Raw genomic sequence first — 20176 nt, forward strand, 5'->3', positions numbered from 1 at the left:
AGGTGTCCCCATCCTGAGGTAAGTACCCCCCAGATTCACTTTAAATTCTAGTGCTCAGATAGCTTTAAAGGATAGTGTTATGGGGCAAGCTGGGCAGTCGTCTCTCTGTGGGGATTTTTAGGGATCATCTTGCAGGACACTCAGTACTGGTCTGTGCACATAAACACAGGACAAAATTCACAATCACTGCTGCTGGGTCAGTGCTAGCAATGTTCATGCAGACAGGACACAGGTCAGGGTGAAAGCTGGCTGCAGACAAAGTACACACAGAATCCAGCAGAATCATTACACAAAGTAAGTAAAACTGGCTATAGTCATGAAAGTCTGCAGATTGTAGGTTGGCTATGTTTCTGTTAAAACAGAGCCTACTGACCATAACACTACCAGCAAACTTTGTATGGAAATGTGCTCATGCTTCAGAACAAGTAGTGTCTAAAGCACAAATCTCTCTCTCTCTATCTCTATCTCTATCTCTATCTCTATCTCTATCTCTATCTCTATCTCTATCTCTATCTCTATCTCTATCTCTATCTCTATCTCTATCTCTATCTCTATCTCTATCTCTATCTCTCTCTCTCTCTCTCTCTCTCTCTCTCTCATACCATAGCTGGGATTTGAACCTAATCTGACGAGTGTATGGACCCCTTTAAAGTATTAGAGAGTGAGCATCAGCACAGAAGTCAGGCAAGTGATATTGTTTATTAGAGAATGAAGATGGCAGCCTCCGTATTCCTCTCACTTCAGGTTCCCTTTAATTTGCAACACTAATCTAATGATCACCCAATTGCATTGGGTTTCCAGACTTACTGCACATAGTACTAGTTCCTGCCCATGGTACTCAGTGGCGTAGTTGAGGAGCTATGAGTCCTAGTGCGAGTTTTACAATGGGGCCTACCCAAGCACTCTATACATAACAATTGATACGGCGCACCAAAGCCTGCCAAGGACAACCACAGTGTCAGAGGTGCAAGAAGGGGATGGGGATCAGCTAAGGCTACTTTCACACTAAGACGTTGCGTTAGATGCTACGTTAAGGTCGCATAACGTGCACCTAACGCAACGCATAGTGTGGTAGAAGCTGGACGTCAGATCGAGCCGCGTTAAGCGGCTCTTCATACGTCCTGTGATGCCGTGATGCGTACTCTTGGATGCATGCGGCATCACGTGGTCCCGCCAGCCAATCGCTGCACAGAGCGGCGCTCCAGGAAGTAAACACTGCACGTCACACCGTGCAGTGAATATTAATTAGCCATGTGCCTGGCCAAGGAGGAGGGGGAGACCTCCTCCTCCAATACTACTGAGCATGCGCAAACAGTCTAACGCGCATGGCCGGATTTCTGGCAAGGCCACATAGGCCATGGCCTAGGGCACCAGATAAACAAGGGGCGGCCTGCAGACAGTGGGCATTATTTGAAGGGCATTATTTGCAAGTGTCCAAACAAATGAAAGTGATCAGGATAACTGCACTATTAGTATCAGCTGGCATTTGCCTGTGCTGTGCTACAGGCAGCTGCAGTCCGTTAACCAAACGTTTGTGAACAGTGTGTGACTAGCAAAAAGCCAGACCTTGTCCAATGATATAGCAGCAGCTGCAGGCAGTTACAGAAGGCCGTGTCTCACACACTTGGTGTGGGGGATGAAAGGACCAGGGGCAGCACCAGCAAATAGTACAGAATACAGAAAGCAGCCTCTCACAGTACCCATTTCTTAATTTATTGATGGCCAGCGCTGTTACCCTGGAGACAGCAGTGGGTACAGGACTCACTTTTACGTGTTGCTGACCCCACCCAATGTCCAATTGTGGGCCACTTTTGACTATGTGTGTTTGGTGGATGGCTCTCACCACGCCCATCACCTGTAGATCGCTTGATTGACCAGTTCCCCCATGTGACGTGATTGATTCACTTCACGTTGCTATGGAGACCTCGGCATTAGCCGCAATGGTGGACACCATCGGCCCGAAGTTTTTTGTGTGTGTGTGGAGAGAGGTGGTAGGATACGGTTTCGGTTGGGGCGGCTGGTAATAGTCGGCCTTGGGCGGTAAGAAGTACAAATCCGGCCCTGCTAACGCGGCTTAGCCGCGTAGAACGCACAGCATGCAGCACTTTGAAATAACGTGAAGCGTTACAATGTGACGCAACGTGGGCACTGTGAACAGCCCATTGATTTTTCATTGCTATGCGGTGGGCTGCGTTACAGGCTGCTCTAACATGCGCCTGTAACGTCTTACTGTGAAAGCAGCCTAAAAGTATTGGAGACAGAGAATCAGGGGGACAGCCAGGCAACTTGGATTGTTTAAAAGGAAATAAATATACAGTCTCCATATCACATTCACCACAGGTCGGGAGCACTCAATTCCCCGCAAGCATTTTTCTGCACTATATTTGCATTTTATGTGTGTTTTAACGTATGTGTTTTGTTTAGGGCCCGTTTCCACTAGTGCGAATCCGCATGCATTTTCTGAATTCAGATTTGACAATACAAGTCAATGGGCCTGTTTCCACTACACACAGCAGAGCCATCAAAATTCACACACTGCACGCATAGTGTGTGATTTGCACGTAATGTAATTAATAGGAAAATCACGTGTGTTTTCACCATGCGAATTTCCATGCAAATTCACATACGTTTTCACATAAAATTTCATGAAAAAGTACACAGGCACTGACATGGTAAAATCGCATAGTTAGAAAAACATAAGCATGCAAATTCGTTTACGCGTTTTCCGGATTGGAATCGCAATGCACTAGTGGAAACAGTAGCCAGTGATTTCAATGAGGAATCGCATGCATTGTGTGGAAAAGTAGTGCAGATTGTATCTTTTTTCAGCCCTATGCAGATTCGCAGCAGTCCCATAGAATTGCTGACACCAACTCTCCCTACCAAGGTGTTTTCAGGCCAGATATGAGCTGCTCTGGCTAGTTACAGGCTTTTTAGTGCAAAGTACAAGGAGTTACAGATTGCCCAGATAGCTCATGGTGAACCAGATCTCCTGACTGTAGGAGACCAAAAACCTCCTTACTAAAATGCTATGCAAAGAAAGAAGTTTGCTTTTGTAGTGAAAATAACATAATGAATACTATTGCTTATTTTTTACAATATTCATTTATAGATTATATAGTCAGTGTTTGCCCATCGTAAAATATTTCCTTATCACTGGTGGTTCTACCGGGTGATTTGTGCGGAATGTTTATTTAGGCCTTGTTCACATTGCGTTCGGCTCGCGTGTCCGTCCGCGTTGGGCTGTTTTTAAGGTGTCCTTTTTCCCGATTCCCAGTGCTTGGGTGGGCGATTCTTTTTGGTGCTTAGCGGTTTTCTAAACGTTTTTTCCGAGCGGTTTTGTAATTCACTCCCTGATGCAAGTCAGGAAGTGAACTCTTTGACCCGGAAATGAATAAATACAATGTATTTATTCTTAAAAACGCAAACACAATCGCTACACAAAGCGATTTTGTGAGCGTTTTGCGTTTCTCCTATAGCTTCCATTGAGGCGGAACCCCCTTAACCATGGCACACGCACCACTTTGCTAGACGCACAGCGCACAACCCGTGCTGATATGAACATTCTCATTGACATTCATTGTCCACGCGGTCGGGGGGGGGGGGTGTTTTTAAAAACCGCAAGCGGGTGAGAAAAACGCCGAAAACTCTTGCAGTATGAACAAGCCCTTACTAAGAGTTCAATGCACAGAGGGAGATACTGCTTGCTTGGCAGATGGAAAAATCCGTTATTTCAAACAATGCAACGTGGTTCACAGACAGCAAACTGTCAGGACCATGGATCATGACATCACATATTGTGGGAGGGGTTTCACCACAGTATCACTCATAAAGACCCCCCAATGAACTATTGGAGAAAAGGGAAAGATAGGGGGTATCAGCTACCAATTGGAATTAAGTTCAATCCTTGGTTAAAGAGAATCTGTATTGTTAAAATCGCACAAAAGTAAACATATCAGTGTGTTAGGGGACATCTCCTATTACCCTCTGTCACAATTTCGCCGCTCCTCGCCGCATTAAAAGTGGTTAAAAACAGTTTTAAAAAGTTTGTTTATAAACAAACAAAATGGCCACCAAAACAGGAAGTAGGTTGATGTACAGTATGTCCACACGTAGAAAATACATTCATACACAAGCAGGCTGTATGCACCCTTCCTTTTGAATCTCAAGAGATCATTTGTGTGTTTCTTTCCCCCTGCAGCTATCTTCCACTGAAGTGTCAGGCTGTTTCTTCCTGCAGAGTGCAGACAGATCTGCCTGTATGTAATTCCTCAGTATGTGAAAGCCCAGCCAGCTCAGAGGATTTATCCAGCTTGTAAAAGATAAGAGAGAAGCTGCCCTAATCTAAATAGTGCAGAGAGGGGCCTGGAGGGGGGAGATTCATCACAGAACCACAACACTGAAGAACTTGGCAGCCTTCCAGACACAGGCTGACAAGTCTGACAAGAGAGAGATAAGTTGATTTATTACAGAGACATTAGAATAGCTTTTGGAACTTGTAGGATGATAAAAAACAGGATGCAATTTTTGTTACGGAGTCTCTTTAAACTACTTCTTTAAACAAACGGTATCTGTTTTGCAAAGTACACACACGAATTAAATTCTAAGGACCCCCCCCCCTCCTTTGTATAATAATGAAGACCTCTATAAATGAATGTACTATCGAGGATATCTGCAACTTTATGAATGGCTCCTGAGTGATAATAAAACTACAAATAGTCAAAGTACAATCTTTAAACCACCCGCTTCGCAGTTGCAACTGTGTCACTCCGTTAATTAGTAAGCCCAATGTATCGCCATGGAGACCGGCTGAGGGGCGTGTCTGCCAGCCGCTGACTGGCTGCTATTTGTTTTTCTCCTAGTTTGAGTTGTGTGGTCCCGCCCAGCGGAAGCGGAAGGAGTCCGGGTAGCTGAGAGAGTCACTGGGGAGCTGTGATGATGGTGTCTTGGATTATCTCTCGTGCTGTGGTGTAAGTTATCCCCCCTCTGAGACGTAACAGCCTGATACCCACCCTCATTGCTTTCCTATATAGCGGCAGCCTGCAGTGTAAACTGCTGTGTGTTCTGTACTGTGCCAGCCTGTCATGTGGCTTCCCTTCTCTCCTATACTGTGCCAGCATGTCATGTGGCTTCCCTTCTCTCCTATACTGTGCCAGCATGTCATGTGGCTTCCCTTCTCTCCTATACTGTGCCAGCCTGTCATGTGGCTTCCCTTCTCTCCTATACTGTGCCAGCCTGTCATGTGGCTTCCCTTCTTTCTTGTACTGTGCCAGGCTGTCATGTAGCTTCCCTTGTCTCCTGTGCTGTGCCAGCCTGTCTTGTAGCTTCTCTCCTCTCCTGTAATGTGCCAGCCTGTCATGTGGCTTCCCTTGTCTCCTGTGCTGTGCCAGCCTGTCATGTAGCTTCTGTCCTGTGCCAGCCTGTCATGTAGCCTCCCTTCTCTCCTGTAGTTTGCCTGGCTGTCTTGGAGCTTCCCTTCTCTCCTATACTGTGCCAGCCTGTTATGGAGCTTCCCTTCTCTCCTCTTCTCTCTTGTCCTGTGCCAGCCTGTCATGTAGCTTCTCTCTTGTCCTGTGCCAGCCTGTCATGTAGCTTCTCTCCTGTACTGTGCCAGCCTGTCATTTAGCTTCTCTCCTGTACTGTGCCAGCCTGTCATGTAGCCTCTCTCCTGTACTGTGCCAGCCTGTCATGGAGCTTCTCTTCTTTCTTGTACTGTGCCAGCCTGTCATTGAGCTTCCCTTCTCTCCTATACTGTGCCAGCCTGTTATGGAGCTTCCCTTCTCTCCTATATTGTGCCAGCCTATCATGGAGCCTCCCTTCTCTCCTGTACTGTGCCAGCCTATCATGGAGCCTCCCTTCTCTCCTGTACTGCGCCAGCCTGTCATGGAGCCTCCCTTCTCTCCTGTACTGCGCCAGCCTATCATGGAGCTTCCCTTCTCTCCTGTCCTGCGCCAGCCTGTCATGGAGCTTCCCTTCTCTCCTGTACTGCGCCAGCCTGTCATGGAGCCTCCCTTCTCTCCTGTACTGTGCCAGCCTATCATGGAGCTTCCCTTCTCTCCTGTCCTGCGCCAGCCTGTCATGGAGCTTCCCTTCTCTCCTGTACTGCGCCAGCCTGTCATGGAGCCTCCCTTCTCTCCTGTACTGTGCCAGCCTATCATGGAGCTTCCCTTCTCTCCTGTACTGCGCCAGCCTGTCATGGAGCCTCCCTTCTCTCCTGTACTGTGCCAGCCTATCATGGAGCTTCCCTTCTCTCCTGTCCTGCGCCAGCCTGTCATGGAGCTTCCCTTCTCTCCTGTACTGCGCCAGCCTGTCATGGAGCCTCCCTTCTCTCCTGTACTGCGCCAGCCTGTCATGGAGCTTCCCTTCTCTCCTGTACTGCGCCAGCCTGTCATGGAGCCTCCCTTCTCTCCTGTACTGCGCCAGCCTGTCATGGAGCTTCCCTTCTCTCCTGTACTGCGCCAGCCTGTCATGGAGCTTCCCTTCTCTCCTGTACTGCGCCAGCCTGTCATGGAGCTTCCCTTCTCTCCTGTACTGCGCCAGCCTGTCATGTGGCTTCCCTTCTCTCCTGTACTGTGCCAGCCTGTCATGTGGCTTCCCTTCTCTCCTGTACTGCGTCAGCCTGTCATGGAGCTTCCCTTCTCTCCTGTACTGCGCCAGCCTGTCATGGAGCCTCCCTTCTCTCCTGTACTGCGCCAGCCTGTCATGGAGCTTCCCTTCTCTCCTGTACTGCGCCAGCCTGTCATGGAGCTTCCCTTCTCTCCTGTACTGTGCCAGCCTGCCATGTACCCTCATGTCTTCTGTACTGTGCCAGCCTTCCTGTCTTGTACACTGCCAGCCTGCCTGCCCTGTACCCTCGTAGTAGGCAGGTTGCTACCAACCTGCCTACTATCATGCTTGGTACTCCCTCTTTGTGCTCTGTTATTTGTGCAGTAAGCCTGTCATTTACCCTTTTGTGTCAACTGTACTATATCAGCCAGCAGTCTATGTGTCCTGTGCCATACCAGCCTGCCGCATCCTCCCATGTGTCTTAATTGCCAGCCTGTCCTACACCTTGCCGTGTGTCCTGTGCAGTGCCAGCCTGATGCTCACCCTCCGTGTGTCCTAAAATGTGTCATCCTTCCATGTACTTTCCTGTGGGTCCTGTACAGTGTTTTCCTGTCATATATCCTGCTGTACAGTGCCAGTTTGCCATGTACCTGATGTGTTCAGTACTGACTTGCTATGTACTCTCTTGTATGTTAGTGTGATTGCTTGTATATTCCATATTTGGCCAGATTGAATGATTCACCTGCTGTGGTACTGCAAGTAACAGCATGCAACCACTGTTTGATTGATGGATGAGCTGCAGCTTGTGGTGCGAGGGCTGGGCAGCTGCATGTACATAAATATCCCCATGTGAGAGATGGGCAGCCTGCAGTGTGAGGAGGTAACGTGTTTCAGCCAGATCACTGTGTGTCATTGACACCACTCCTAACACCTCTTAGCATGTAACAGGTGCTTCAGATCATCTGCCAGGGTGTTCATACCAGGGCTGTGGATTCGGAGCAATCTTAGGGTACTCGGAGTCAGAGTTGGCAAAAATAATCAGATGCCTAATAAATTTAAACTGTAACTAAGAGAAAATATGATAAAATGTTCTATTTCTCAGATAATGATCTGAGAGAGTTCCACCTGTTGGCCACGTTGACCAGTGTATGGCCTGCTAAAGGCCAGACTCGCACTAGAGGGAAACCTACCATTTCCTCAAACAGAACACATCAATGAGTCCGTCGCCGTGACAGAACACAAAGTTGAGTCTTGCATGATTTGCGTGGACTCCTGACAGAGGTTGGACATGTTATGAACAGAAGTGTTGAGAACAGTGATGGTCCCAGTTGAATGTTCATGGGGTCCCTTGCAGACTCGAATTTGAAATTGTAATAAAGCTTGATTAAGGCAGGTGTGAGTATGGGAGACGAGGGGTTACTTACCCAGATGCGTTAGGCTCCCATGTGTATCACTCCACTCGCACACGATCTATGGGATGCGTTCCACGACTCACTACCGCACTTCCTCCTTTCGACTTGGATTGATACGCATAGCGGCATAGGAGCCTGAGGGACTTCTGGGTAAGAAACCCCTTGTCTCCCATGCTCACACCTGCCTTACTCAAGCTTCATTTCAATTTCAAATTTGAGTGGCTTTTAACTCGAAAGCCCATGACTGCTCCCCTGTGACATCTACAACACTGCCTCTGTGTACACTTAGGCTAAAGATCCCCATAAAAGGGATTGAGATGAAGTGCCTGTATCTACCATCTGGTGAGCTGCAATGGCAACCGTATGTGCTGATCTTGTCTGGTACAGAGTAACTGTACCACTAAGTTACATTTTCTACTGAGAAAGATCTTTTGCTTTGCTTACTAATAAATCTTTTCTGCAGCACATGGTCAGTCATTTCAGCCAAATAAAGTATCATTTCTCTTGCTCAGTTTGAGTTGGTTGATGATTATTTCAGGTCTCATCTCAGACTGCTGAAACATGGCCTGAGGGGGGTACTGTGTCAGAAGGCGTTGTCTGCAATGTGTCTAGGGACATTTGTAGATTGCTGTCTGGATATAGGTGGTTGCTGGCTGACCATCTGCAGAATGAAGTCAAATGTCTGTTATGCTGTTGTCAAACTGATAATTTCCAACATGTCCGATCTGCTACCATCTGATAACTGGATCAATTTTGCGCAGAATTGATTTGAAAATCGATACGGTTATCAATTGGAAGCAGATTGGACATGTTGGAAATTATCGGTTTGACTTTATCTGACGAGAAATTGCACGGTGTGCCTAGCATAACTTGAAAGAAACACTTATCAAATTGCATGCTATAGGAAGGTAGCCAAGCAAATTGCCATTTCACCCATGAAGGGTTAACTGGAGCAACCTTTATAGATTTATACACATTTCCAGTCCAACTATCTCTGGCCATTTGAAGTTGTAACTACAATTATGGGGTCCTGTGGAAATATTATGATAGGACCACTGACCTTGGGCACATGAGAGCAATTCCTATCGATATGAATGGATTTGGGAAGTTGCACTCAATACACAGGTTTAAAATAAGCTGGAAAACCGATAATAATAAACATAACTGAGTATCAAAATAAGTGCTCCGTGGGATGTTCAAGGCTTTGGAAATCTTTTTGTAGCCTAAGCCTGCTTTAAATTTTTTAATAACTTTATCCCTGACGGTCCTGTGTGGTGTGTTCTTTGGACTTCATGGTTTTGTTGCTCCCAATATTCTCTTAGACAACCTCTGAGGCCATCACAGAGCAGCTGTATTTGTACTGACATTAGATTACACACAGGTGCACTCTATTTAGTCATTAGCACTCATCAGGCAATGTCTATGGGCAACTGACTGCACTCAGACCAAAGGGGGCCGAATAATTACACACACTCCACTTTGCAGTTATTGATTTGTAAAAAATGTTTGGAATCATGTGTGATTTTCGTTCCACTTCTCACGTGTGCACCACTTTGTATTGGTCTTTCACGTGGAATTTCAATAAAATTGATTCATGTTTGTGGCAGTAATGTGACAAAATGTGGAAAACTTCAAGGGGGCCGAATACTTTTGCAAGCCACTGTATGTAATGTGGTATTTATACTTTAAAGTTAACTTGTTGCTTGCGATTTCTCTCACATAGTAAGGATAGCACTAGAGGTGTCTGCTTAGTGTATCCTTTCTTAGCAGCACAAGCCTGAATATTTATAGCCTGACTGTTCTACAGCAGGTCCTGCAGCAGACTATATCTTCTGTCTCTGGCTGTGTTTCCCACCACTGAATTTTCATTTATTTTGCATTGGAGAACAGAGGGAGAAGTAGGTAGGTTGGAGAGGACTTTATGCAGCCTATTTGTATGCGTAGATCTGGAGACCTGACCCATGCAGTGGGGACACAGTGTGTAATTGTAAGCAGTCACAGTATAGAAAGCCTTCATAATGCACTTAAAAGAATTACTGAAAGGTCCAATTCATTCTTTCTGGCGGTCTTTGTGAAGCAGATTTATTACGATTATAGCTGCAAATGAACCTAGAGAGTGGAGAAAATGAGCAGAACCAACCCATCAGGCTTTGTCTAAAGTGGACCTGAACTCAGAACTTACTCTCTGCTCTAAAACATAAGCAACAGTACTATAACCTTTAAAGTAAAACATTTCTTTCTTACAGCCGATATAAATCCTGCAATAAATCTGCAGTGTCTAGTTCCTGCTTTCATGGAAGCGGACATGTTAACATCCTGTGTTTACAAATTAGTTGCTCTGCCTTGGCAGAGGAGATTCCTGAGCTGACAGATCAAATTACACTGGTGATTAGTCACAGATGAGCGGGAATTAGGCTAAACTCTCTAAATACATACAGGGTGTATTTATCTGTCTTCCTTCTGTCCTGTGCAATATTTCAGGTCCACTTTAAATGAAACAAAGATTCTGATAGGTTGTTCTGATTTTGTTCCAGTTTACATTTTGTGAGAAATCAGCCACAGTATTGATCAGCAAATGAAAGATGGAGAAAGTGGAGACCGGCACCATCAATTTGTATTTACGGTAGCTCTTCATTTATTATAGACACAGACATTCTGCTATAGTGTTAGCGACATTTTGGAGGAAAAACGTCGCTGATGCTATAGCAGAAGGTCTGTGTGTCTATAATGAAGAGCTAAATGCAATTTGATGGTGCCGATCTCTGCTTTTTACACATTGATTGGGACCTCAGTGCTGTGGGACCCAGTGACTCGTCACATTACACCTTCTATATGCAGGAGTGCGGCCTACCTTCATCACTATTGATCAGTAAGTGAGATGCTTATTAGAGGGATCCTCTAGTCACTCATGTATGATATAACAGTGTTATGAGCCTATTCACTTCCTAGATAGGGTAATTATATGTTTCTGAAGTGTAACTCATCACTGTAATGTGTACAGACAGCAAGGTGATTCACCATCTGCCTGTGGAGAATACATAGCTGGGCTGCCTTTGTTTGTAATAGATGTATAAAGGGCATATCGGATAAGTGCAGCCAATAATGCTGCTGCTGGGTTATCAGCTGCTTCATATTGTCTTTTCTTTACTGTTATTAGACTCATGGATACTGTCAGTGACTGGTTGCTATGTACCATTTATAATAGTGTACTTTCTCCAGATTTGTTTATGGAGAATGTCATTTGAAATATTTTTTAGATTATAAGTCGGAGCATTAAAGGGCACCTGAGGTTTGAGGGATGTTGAGGCTGCTGTATTTATTTCCTCTTAAATAATACCAGTTGCTTGGCAACCTGCTGTTCTTCGATGCATCTGTAGCTTCTGACTCGCACACCTGAAACAAGCATGCGGCAAATACAGTCAAGCATCTGATCTGTGTGCTTCTTCATTTCATACTTCTCCTGCGGTGTTGCTATCAGTGTGTGAAGAGTGGGAGAAGAGGGTTGCGTTGACAAACCCACACAATGAGCAGCACATTGAACACATTCTATAAGTGGTCAGAAACTTGTAAATAACTCATGAAATAATAAAGTTACATTAAAACCAAGCACACTATTGATTTTCTTGTGAAATTCCCAATAAGTTTGATGTCACATGACCCTCAACCTATTGAAAAAATGTTGGATTCTAAATGGCCGCCATGGTCACCACCCATTTTGAAAAGTCCCGTCCCCCCCTCACATATACTAATGTGCCACAAACAGGAAGTTAATATCACCAACCATTCCCATTTTATTAAGGTGTATCCATATAAATGTCCCACCCTGTACATCACGTCTAGTTACTTCATTACTTCACTTAATTTATTTAATTGCCGCCCTGCTGAGTCCTGTCAGACCTGATCTACATATGAGATGTATAGTAAAGGTGTTACATAGAGCATGCATGTTTCAGGTGTGTGATTTAGACGCTACTGCAGCCACAGAGATCAGCAGGACAGCCAGGCAACTGGTATTGTTGTAAAAGGAAATAAATATGGCAGCTACCATATCCCTCAGTTTAAATGTACTTTAACCACTTTACCCCCCGCGGTACAAATTTCTTTGTCTTACCCCCCCCCCCCTAAAAAACCAAGGGACGGAGAAATCCGTACCTTCCGCACTACCGCCGCTGTCCGCGCTCCCGCCACTCGTGCACGCCGCCGCCTGCTCGCCCGGAGATCAATGAACGGGAAAATCTATTCCCGTTCGTTGATCTAAGCCCCCCGCAATGATCCGCTGCTTCTATTAGAAACAGCGCGATCATTGTGATGTTCCCAGCCTCGTACTGCTTCCTGTAAGCGTCTTTCCGGACGCTTACAGATCGCATGTAAACAAACTCACTGTGGCCATCTTGTGGCCAAATAGTAAAACTACACCCTAAAGCATTTTACATATATAAATACATTAGTTTTCCACAATAAATTAACTCATTACCTCCCACACTCCCCAATTTTTTTTTGTTTGATTAAAAAAACAAAACAAATAGTTACCTTAGGGACTGAACTTTTTAAAGATTTATGTCAAGAGGGTATAACACTGTTACTTTATAAACTACGGGCTTGTAATTAGGGATGGATGCAAAACTGAAAAAAATGCTCCTTTATTTCCAAATAAAATATTGGCGCCAAACATTGTGATAGGGACATAATTTAAACGGTTTTATAACCGGGACAAATGGGCAAATACATTTCATGGGTTTTAATTATAGTAGCATGCATTATTTAAAAACTATAATGGCCGAAAACTGAAAAATAATTTTTTTCCCAACTGTTTTCCTGTTTTCCCATTAAAACACATTTAGAATAAAATAATTCTTGGCATAATGTCCCACCTAAAGAAAGTCTAATTGGTGGCAAAAAAACAAGATATAGTTCATTTCATTGTGATAAGTAATAATAAAGTTATAGACAAATTAATGGAAGGAGCGCTGAAAGGTGAAAATTGCTCTGGTGTTCAAGGGGTAAAACCCCTCAGTGGTGAAGTGGTTAAAGGTGCCCATATAATGTATGGGCAGATCGATCAAGAGACAGATCTCTATCCGATCAAATCTGATTAGCGATCGGTCTGTTGCTGCCCAAATGCCACAGGCCGATTCCCAATCAATTTCATCCTCAAATCAATTAGGAATCGGCTTTGCGACGCCGCTTTGCCACCCGGGCACTTTCCCCTCAATGTAATGCCGACGGGTAATGAATGGTGCATTGGTCTCCGGAGGGGCACATTGACCATTGGGGAGGGGGACAGCATTGGGCACTTAGTCGTGTTCCTCGCTTGTCCCAATATCGCTTCAGTGTTCTTCCCAGGCTCTTTTAGCCAGATGCTCCACCCGGCTACGGTATTTTTGGTGAGCACCCGGCTGTGTTCGGCTCACCTTCTCCTCTGCCTAAAGCAGAATTGTGCAGAGAAGTGCCAGTCCAGCATTCTCTCCTCTCGCCCCACCCGGCTACTTTTTCACAATTTTTAAAGCTTTAATAAAATATAAAACAAGAACAAAGCAAAATGTACAGTATACAACACACAATTCCAGATAACAGGATTTGGCAGCATGGGTATTCCAACAATATTCCAGGGAAACACAGATAATGGAAAAATACACATCAAGAAAAAAAAACAGACAAAATTGTCCAGGAAGCATAAAGTAACAGTTGCAAATCCTTCTCCGTTAACGGATTATAGGATGATTATATATCAGTTAGGTGTGTTCAATAGCATAACAAACTATTCTAACAACAAGTGTATACAAGATAAGGAAAAAGAGGGAAAGAAAAGAGGGAACAAATATGCGGAATGTCATAAAGAAGACTGTCAAAACCATCAAAGGGAGAGAACCTATTCATTAAGAAGACATTAAAGTTTTTGTATTCATCAGTGCACTGGTATTCCAGCTACTTTTTCATGCCACCCAGCTGAAAAAAAATTCTGGGAGAACGCTGCGCTTATAATAAATGAATTGGATGGTCAATTGGCCGCCAAGTCGCCTGATGTATGGCCACCTTAAACCACCTACTGGAATCTGCACTATCATGATCCAACCTGTCGTCCCACCTCCCCTCTTGATTGAACAGTACACACACCCATAGTTAAGCAATGGGTCCTTATAGTGCTTATTACACACGGCCCTAACAAAGATTATGGGCAATGCTGATTATGCATGGAGGCTCTTACTACAGGGAACAGATTCAGATTCAAGATTTGTCTGTGTGGGAACTGAGAAAAAAACTGCTTTATTCACTTGACAGTAGAAACTTCAAACCTACATTTTCTCTTATTTAGGAACTGGGCTATAGACAGGATATTTATTTTTCACTTGGATAAAGAATGATGGGAGGCATCCAGTAAATATGTAAACTAACGTTTCTATTAAGTGAAAGTAGGAAGAGAAGCATGAACTTACCTTCCCAATGGTTCACTGAAAGCGATTTTTGAATTTGTGCGCAAAATATTGTACATGTAAGACATTTATTTTGACTTCAGGCTTGTATTTAGGTACTCAGACATGATATAGTGGTCAAAAACTGGCTGATATTGGCTTTTAAGCTGACCACCTGCTCCACAAAAGATCTGTCATTAGCATAACAATGTAAATGACAGCAAGCATCTTCTCCTGAATGTTAACACTTAATTGTTGGTGCAGTTTTAGGGCTCTAACCACTATACGCCTTTTCTAATCACTAGTGATTCGAAAAAGCTCTTGCTTATGCAATGCTTTGGGTTATCGTTCTACAATCACATCGCTCCAGTGAGATCACCCCCATAGCATTACATTAGCGAGAGCTTTTCGAATCACAAAGTGCTCAGAAGAGCTCTCCTAGTGGGTTCCAGGCCTTAGGCCTGGAACCCACTGAAATCCGCAAACGCAAAACGCAACCGCTAGCGTTTTGCATGAGCGGTTTGCAAGTGGATTCATGCGAGTTTTCGGTCGTGTTTTGCAACAGTGTATTTTTTTTCCTCAGCGGTTGTGTAGCGTTTTCCGTTTCGCGTTTTTATCCTGATTGGTCCTGTGAATTATTTTTAATTTTGTTACAGTGTGCTGAACCGCAAAACGCTAGCAAAACCGCTCAGTTTAGGTTTTGCTGAGCGTTTCTGCTAGCGTTTCAATACTTTACATTGAAGCGCTAACGCTCCCAAAATGCTGCAGGTCCTGCGTTTGCGTTTCTGGGAAACGCAAACGCTCCTGTGGAAGTTGCCCCATCCATTATCAGCTGAGCGTTTTGGCAAAACGCTAGCGTATCGCAGCGCTGCCAAAATGCTCAAAACGCTCTTGTGGGTTCCAGCCCTAACACTGAGATTCAGATTATTACAAATACTGATCTGGTTGCCTTAAAGGGAACCTAAATTGAAGAAAAATATATATATTTTAACTTACCCGGGGCATCTACCAGCCACATCGGGCAGGCATGCATTTAAAGGAAATCTAAAGCAAAAATAAAGTCAGGTTAACTTACCTGGAGCTTCTACTAGCCCCTTGGAGTCATTTGGCGCCCGTGTTGTCACCAAGTGATCCTCCAGTTCCACGCAGCTCCCTACTTTTGTTTTGATGCGCGGCCCTGGTGCGCATGCTTCCTGATTGCTCTCCTAGTACTGCGCATGCGCAGAATGCAAAAATCTCTACTGCGCATGAACAGAACGATCCCAGCGGCGGGCGCATGATCGTGGCCGTCTGCTTGCTCAGTCAGCCAGCTGCAAGAGGGTAGCTGCGGGGGACTGGAGGATCACTTGGTGAAGGCACGGGCGCCAAATGACTCCAGGGGGAGCTAGTAGAAGCTCCGGGTAGGTTTACCTGTGTGTGTTTTTTTTTTTGTTTTTTTTTTTGCTTTAGATTTCCTTTAAACGCATGCCTGAACTGACGTGACAAGGGGGTGTTTGCACACGTAATTCTGCTTGTCGCAGTTTAGTGCTGTCTTGCTGCAAAATGAGCAGAATGCAATCCATACATTGCATGCAATGCATTACACTCTACTCATCTTGCTAAACTTTAGGCAAATAATTCTGCTTATTGCAGTTTACTGCATACACCCCATGTCAACATAATCGTGTAATGTATAGTTTCAAGCGTACTTAGAACTAGGCTGTTTCTTTTTTATCTTTTTTATTTTTTTTCTCCCCTCTGAAAGGGTTAACCCTGAGCTATAAATGTTAGTTTCGCTGCAGCTAAACTTGATTTGACAGCAGATAATAATTACAGCCAGAGAAGAGTTGATGCAAAATGTTATGCTCACTTTATGCAGTTCAGTATGGAACTGGACCAGTGAAATGTAACCATTTCTGCATTTGTGGCCTCAATTCACTAAGCTTTATCAAACATTTGATAATTTACCTCATGTGTAAAATCTAATTTTGAATTCACCAAAGTGTTATATATTTGTTGAATGTTTTTTATCGCTAAAATGTTCAATAAATATATAACACTTTAGTGAATTCAAAATTAGATTTTACACATGAGGTAAATTATCAAACGTTTAATAAAGCTTAGTGAATTGAGGCCAATATGTTCCATTTCTATTGCCTGGTACAGACTTCCAATTTTGATTGGCCAATCCCTGTCCAATTTTACCACCTCGGGGTAGCGTGAGGGCCAACAGATTTTGAATACTATATACAGATTGGGGGGGTAAGTTCTCATACCACATGGAAGTAGTAAAAGTGGTCAATGAGAAAAGATTTGCATGTGTGTACCATTACTCAAGCGATTTCCCTACTCCTATACAATTCATTAGAATGGAAACTCTCCCAAAATGCTGCATGTTCTGCGATTGTTTTTTCCTTAATCACAATCGCTCTAGTGGAATCTGTTCCATCAGTTTACATTGGCAGAGCGTTGATTGAAAGCGCTCAAAAAAAAAAAAATGCTCTAGTGGGTTCCAGGCCTCAAGCTTCATACATTTTGCATCAATTCAGAATTATCTCATTGACTTTCCCTAGAAGCAGATAAAGACTTCCATATCGTCTTCTCCCATCAGAGCGCATTGTTTTGCAATCTGTGACTTCACATCAATATTTGATCTGGTTTATTAAAATGAAATCGGGTCAAACACCTATGAGTAGACTTGCAAATATACATCCATTCTCTGTTGTACTAGCAGTGGCATTATCACTGGAATTTAGATGAACTGATATGCCAAACTTCTAGGCTTCTGTTGTCTTTATCACTGTTCCATTTAATAGAACCCTGTGTAGCCTGCTGTTGTACTATCAGTGAATTTATCACTGGAATTTAGATTACTAATATGCCAAGTATGGAGGCTTGCGTTTGTCTTTATCACCGATCCATTTAAAGTGGACCAGAAGGAAAACATAGAAATAGACCATGTATGTATTTAGAGAGTTTAGCCTGTCTAATTCCCCCTCATCTGTGACTAAGCACAAGTTGTAATTTTGTTCTCTTACTGGTGTCAGCTGACTGCCACCGTAGATGAGCTAATTGGAAAAACACAGGATGTTAACAATACGTTTTGCTTCCATGAAAGCAGGATGTAGATGCACTGCAGATTTATTGCAGGATTTGTATCGGCTGTAACAAAGAAATGGTTTTTCTTTAAAGGTTATGCTGTTGCTTATATTTTTTTAGAGCTGAAAGGAAGTTTTTGAGTTCAGGTCCTCTGTAATAGATCCCCGAGTAGCCCATTTATGTGTGTTGCTTGCTGGTATGGTCTGTGTGCAGTCCCTCAGGATTCTCCTGCTTGTCAATGCTAGCTTCTTGGCCTTGTATGCATGTTTGCCCGATTTGGACTGAAGTTTAGTTCTCACCGAAGCAGGAAAAACAGGGACAGGAGGGGGCGGTTGTTTTAGGCATCACCGGGAGGGCTTAGGGTAAGGCATTGGGTAGAGTGAGGGTTCTGTGTGAGAGTAGGGTAGGGTTAGACTAGGGTTGCAGCGGTATGAAATTGCACAATATAATCATAAAAAAAAACACGATAAACGGTATTAAACAATTATTTGGACCCGAACCCCCCTTACATTAAATAATGTGCCCCCCCCAATAGTAGGTGGCCGCAGCATAGGTAGCCAGTAGTAGGTGGCCGCAGTATAGGTAACCATGGATTGGTGTAGCCAGTAGTAAGTGGCTGCAGCATAGGAAGAAAGGGATAGGTGTAGCCAGCATTAGGTGGCCTCAGCATAGGTAGCCAGGGATTGCATAGCCAGTAGTAGATGGCCAGGGATAGGTGTAGCCAGTGGTAGGTGGCCGCAGCATAGGTAGCCAGGGATAAGTGTAGCCAGAAATAGGTGGCCTCAGCATAGGTAGCCAGTAGTAGGTGGCCGCAGTATAGGTAGTAAGGGATAGGTGTAGGTGGCCGCAGCATAGGTAGCCAGAGATAGGTGTAGCCAGTAGTAGGTGGCCAGGGATAGGTGTAGCCAGAAGTAGGTGGCCACAGCATAGGTAGCCAGGGATAGGTGTAGCCAGGATTGGTGCCCGCAGTATACAGATCCCAGGGATAGGTGTAGCCAGTAGTAGGTGGCTGCAGTATAGGTAGCCAGGGATAAGTGTAGCCAGAATTAGGTGGCCGCAGCATAGGTAGCCAGTAGTACGTGGCCGCAGCATAGGTAGCCAGTAGTACGTGGCCGCAGTATAGGTAGCCAGGGATAGGTGTAGCCAGTAGTAGGTGGCCGCAGCATGTGTAGCCAGTAGTAGGTGGCCAGGGATAGGTGTAGCCAGAATTAGGTGGCCGCAGCATAGGTAGCCAGTAGTAGGTGGCCGCAGTATAGGTAGTAAGGGATAGGTGTAGGTGGCCAGAGATAGGTGTAGCCAGTAGTAGGTGGCCGCAGCATAGGTAGCCAGGATAGGTGTAGCCAGTAGTAGGTGGCCAGGGATAGGTGTAGCCAGAATTAGTTGGCCGCAGCATAGGTAGACAGGGATAGATGTAGCCAGAAGTAGGTGGCTGCAGCATAGGTAGCCAGGATTGGTGCCCGCAGTATAGAGAGCCAGGGATAGGTGTAGCCAGTAGTGGTAGGTGGCCGCAGCATAGGTAGCCAGGGATAGGTGTAGCCAGTGGTAGGTGGCTGCAGCATAGGTAGCCTGGATTGGTGCCCACAGAATAGAGAGCCAGGGATAGGTGTAGCCAGGATTGGTGCCTGCAGTATAGAGAGCCAGGGGGGAGGCAGCAGCGATGGGTACAAAACAAATACTCGCCGGCAGCCGGGTCCTCCATGCTGTACTAGCTTCATTCTACTTCCTGTTCTTGCATCATCTCCTTGTAATAGCGCCCAGGGGGCACTGATTCAGGGAAATAGGACAAGAACAGGACGTAGAATGAAGCCAGTACAGTGTGCAGGACGACCCAGTGTAATGAAAAAATATTCAATGGACTGTGCTTATCTGCGCATGCACCACCTTCTTTCACATTTCCCTGCTGTCATTATTTGCAACTGCTGGTCCCTCCAGGGGGGTTATTAGTTGCCCACCAAGGGGGTGCTTTATTCCCTCCAGGGGGGTTATTGGTTGCCCACCAGGGGGGTTCTTCCCTCCAGGGGGGTTATTAGTTGCCCACCAGGGGGGTGCTTTATTCCCTCCAGGGGGGTTATTAGTTGCCCACCAGGGGGGTTCTTCCCTCCAGGGGTGGGGGTCATTTTCTGATACAAATACTTTGGGCTCGATTCACAAAGCGGTGATAACCCAGTTAACTTCCTTGCTGGTTACCCCGAGCTCAGCTCGGGGTAACCTGCGCAGGAGGATTTCTTAGGCCCCTGCTGGGCCGATTTTTCACAATTGTTTTTTTTTTATTGCACGCAGCTAGCACTTTGCTAGCTGCGTGCATATCTCGATCGCCACCGATTCGCCGCTACCCGTCGCGCCGCCCCCTCCAGAGCCCTTGCGCAGCCTCGCCAATCAGTGCCAGGCAGCGCTGAGGGGTGGATCGGGATTCCCTCTGACGTCGGTGACGTCATGGCGATGGAGGAAGCCGAGCAGGAAATCCCCGTTCTGAACGAGATTTCCTGCTCGCAAAGATCGCCGGCGGCGATTGGAGTAGGTAGGGGATGCCGCTTGTCAGCGGCTATTATGTAGCTAGCCTAGCTACATGAATTAAAAAAAAAAAAAAAAAAAAAAACACCGGCAAGTATTTGCTTATCCTCACCGATGTACCTTCGCCCGCCGCTACGTCGCATCTACGCTGCTCTGCCCCCCCCCCCGGTAGCCCCGCCCCCGAAAACCAGTAAAACGAGATTGTGCATGGTATGATTA

The 20176-nt window shown here is 45.2% G+C and overlaps 1 protein-coding gene across 1 annotated transcript in view; it reads left to right on the forward strand.

Annotated features, from left to right (window-relative positions):
* Positions 1 to 4862: 4862 nt before the first annotated feature.
* The window catches only part of REEP4 (receptor accessory protein 4), a 50907-nt gene continuing 35593 nt past the window's right edge, over positions 4863 to 20176 (forward strand). Inside the window, exon 1 of the mRNA XM_068274694.1 lies at positions 4863 to 4970. Within this exon, the coding sequence (XP_068130795.1) occupies positions 4936 to 4970 (35 nt within the window). The 5' untranslated portion in view covers positions 4863 to 4935. The remainder of the gene's footprint in view (positions 4971 to 20176) is intronic.

Source organism: Hyperolius riggenbachi, chromosome 3, assembly GCF_040937935.1.
Source record: "Hyperolius riggenbachi isolate aHypRig1 chromosome 3, aHypRig1.pri, whole genome shotgun sequence".
Classification (NCBI taxonomy): Eukaryota; Metazoa; Chordata; class Amphibia; order Anura; family Hyperoliidae; genus Hyperolius; species Hyperolius riggenbachi.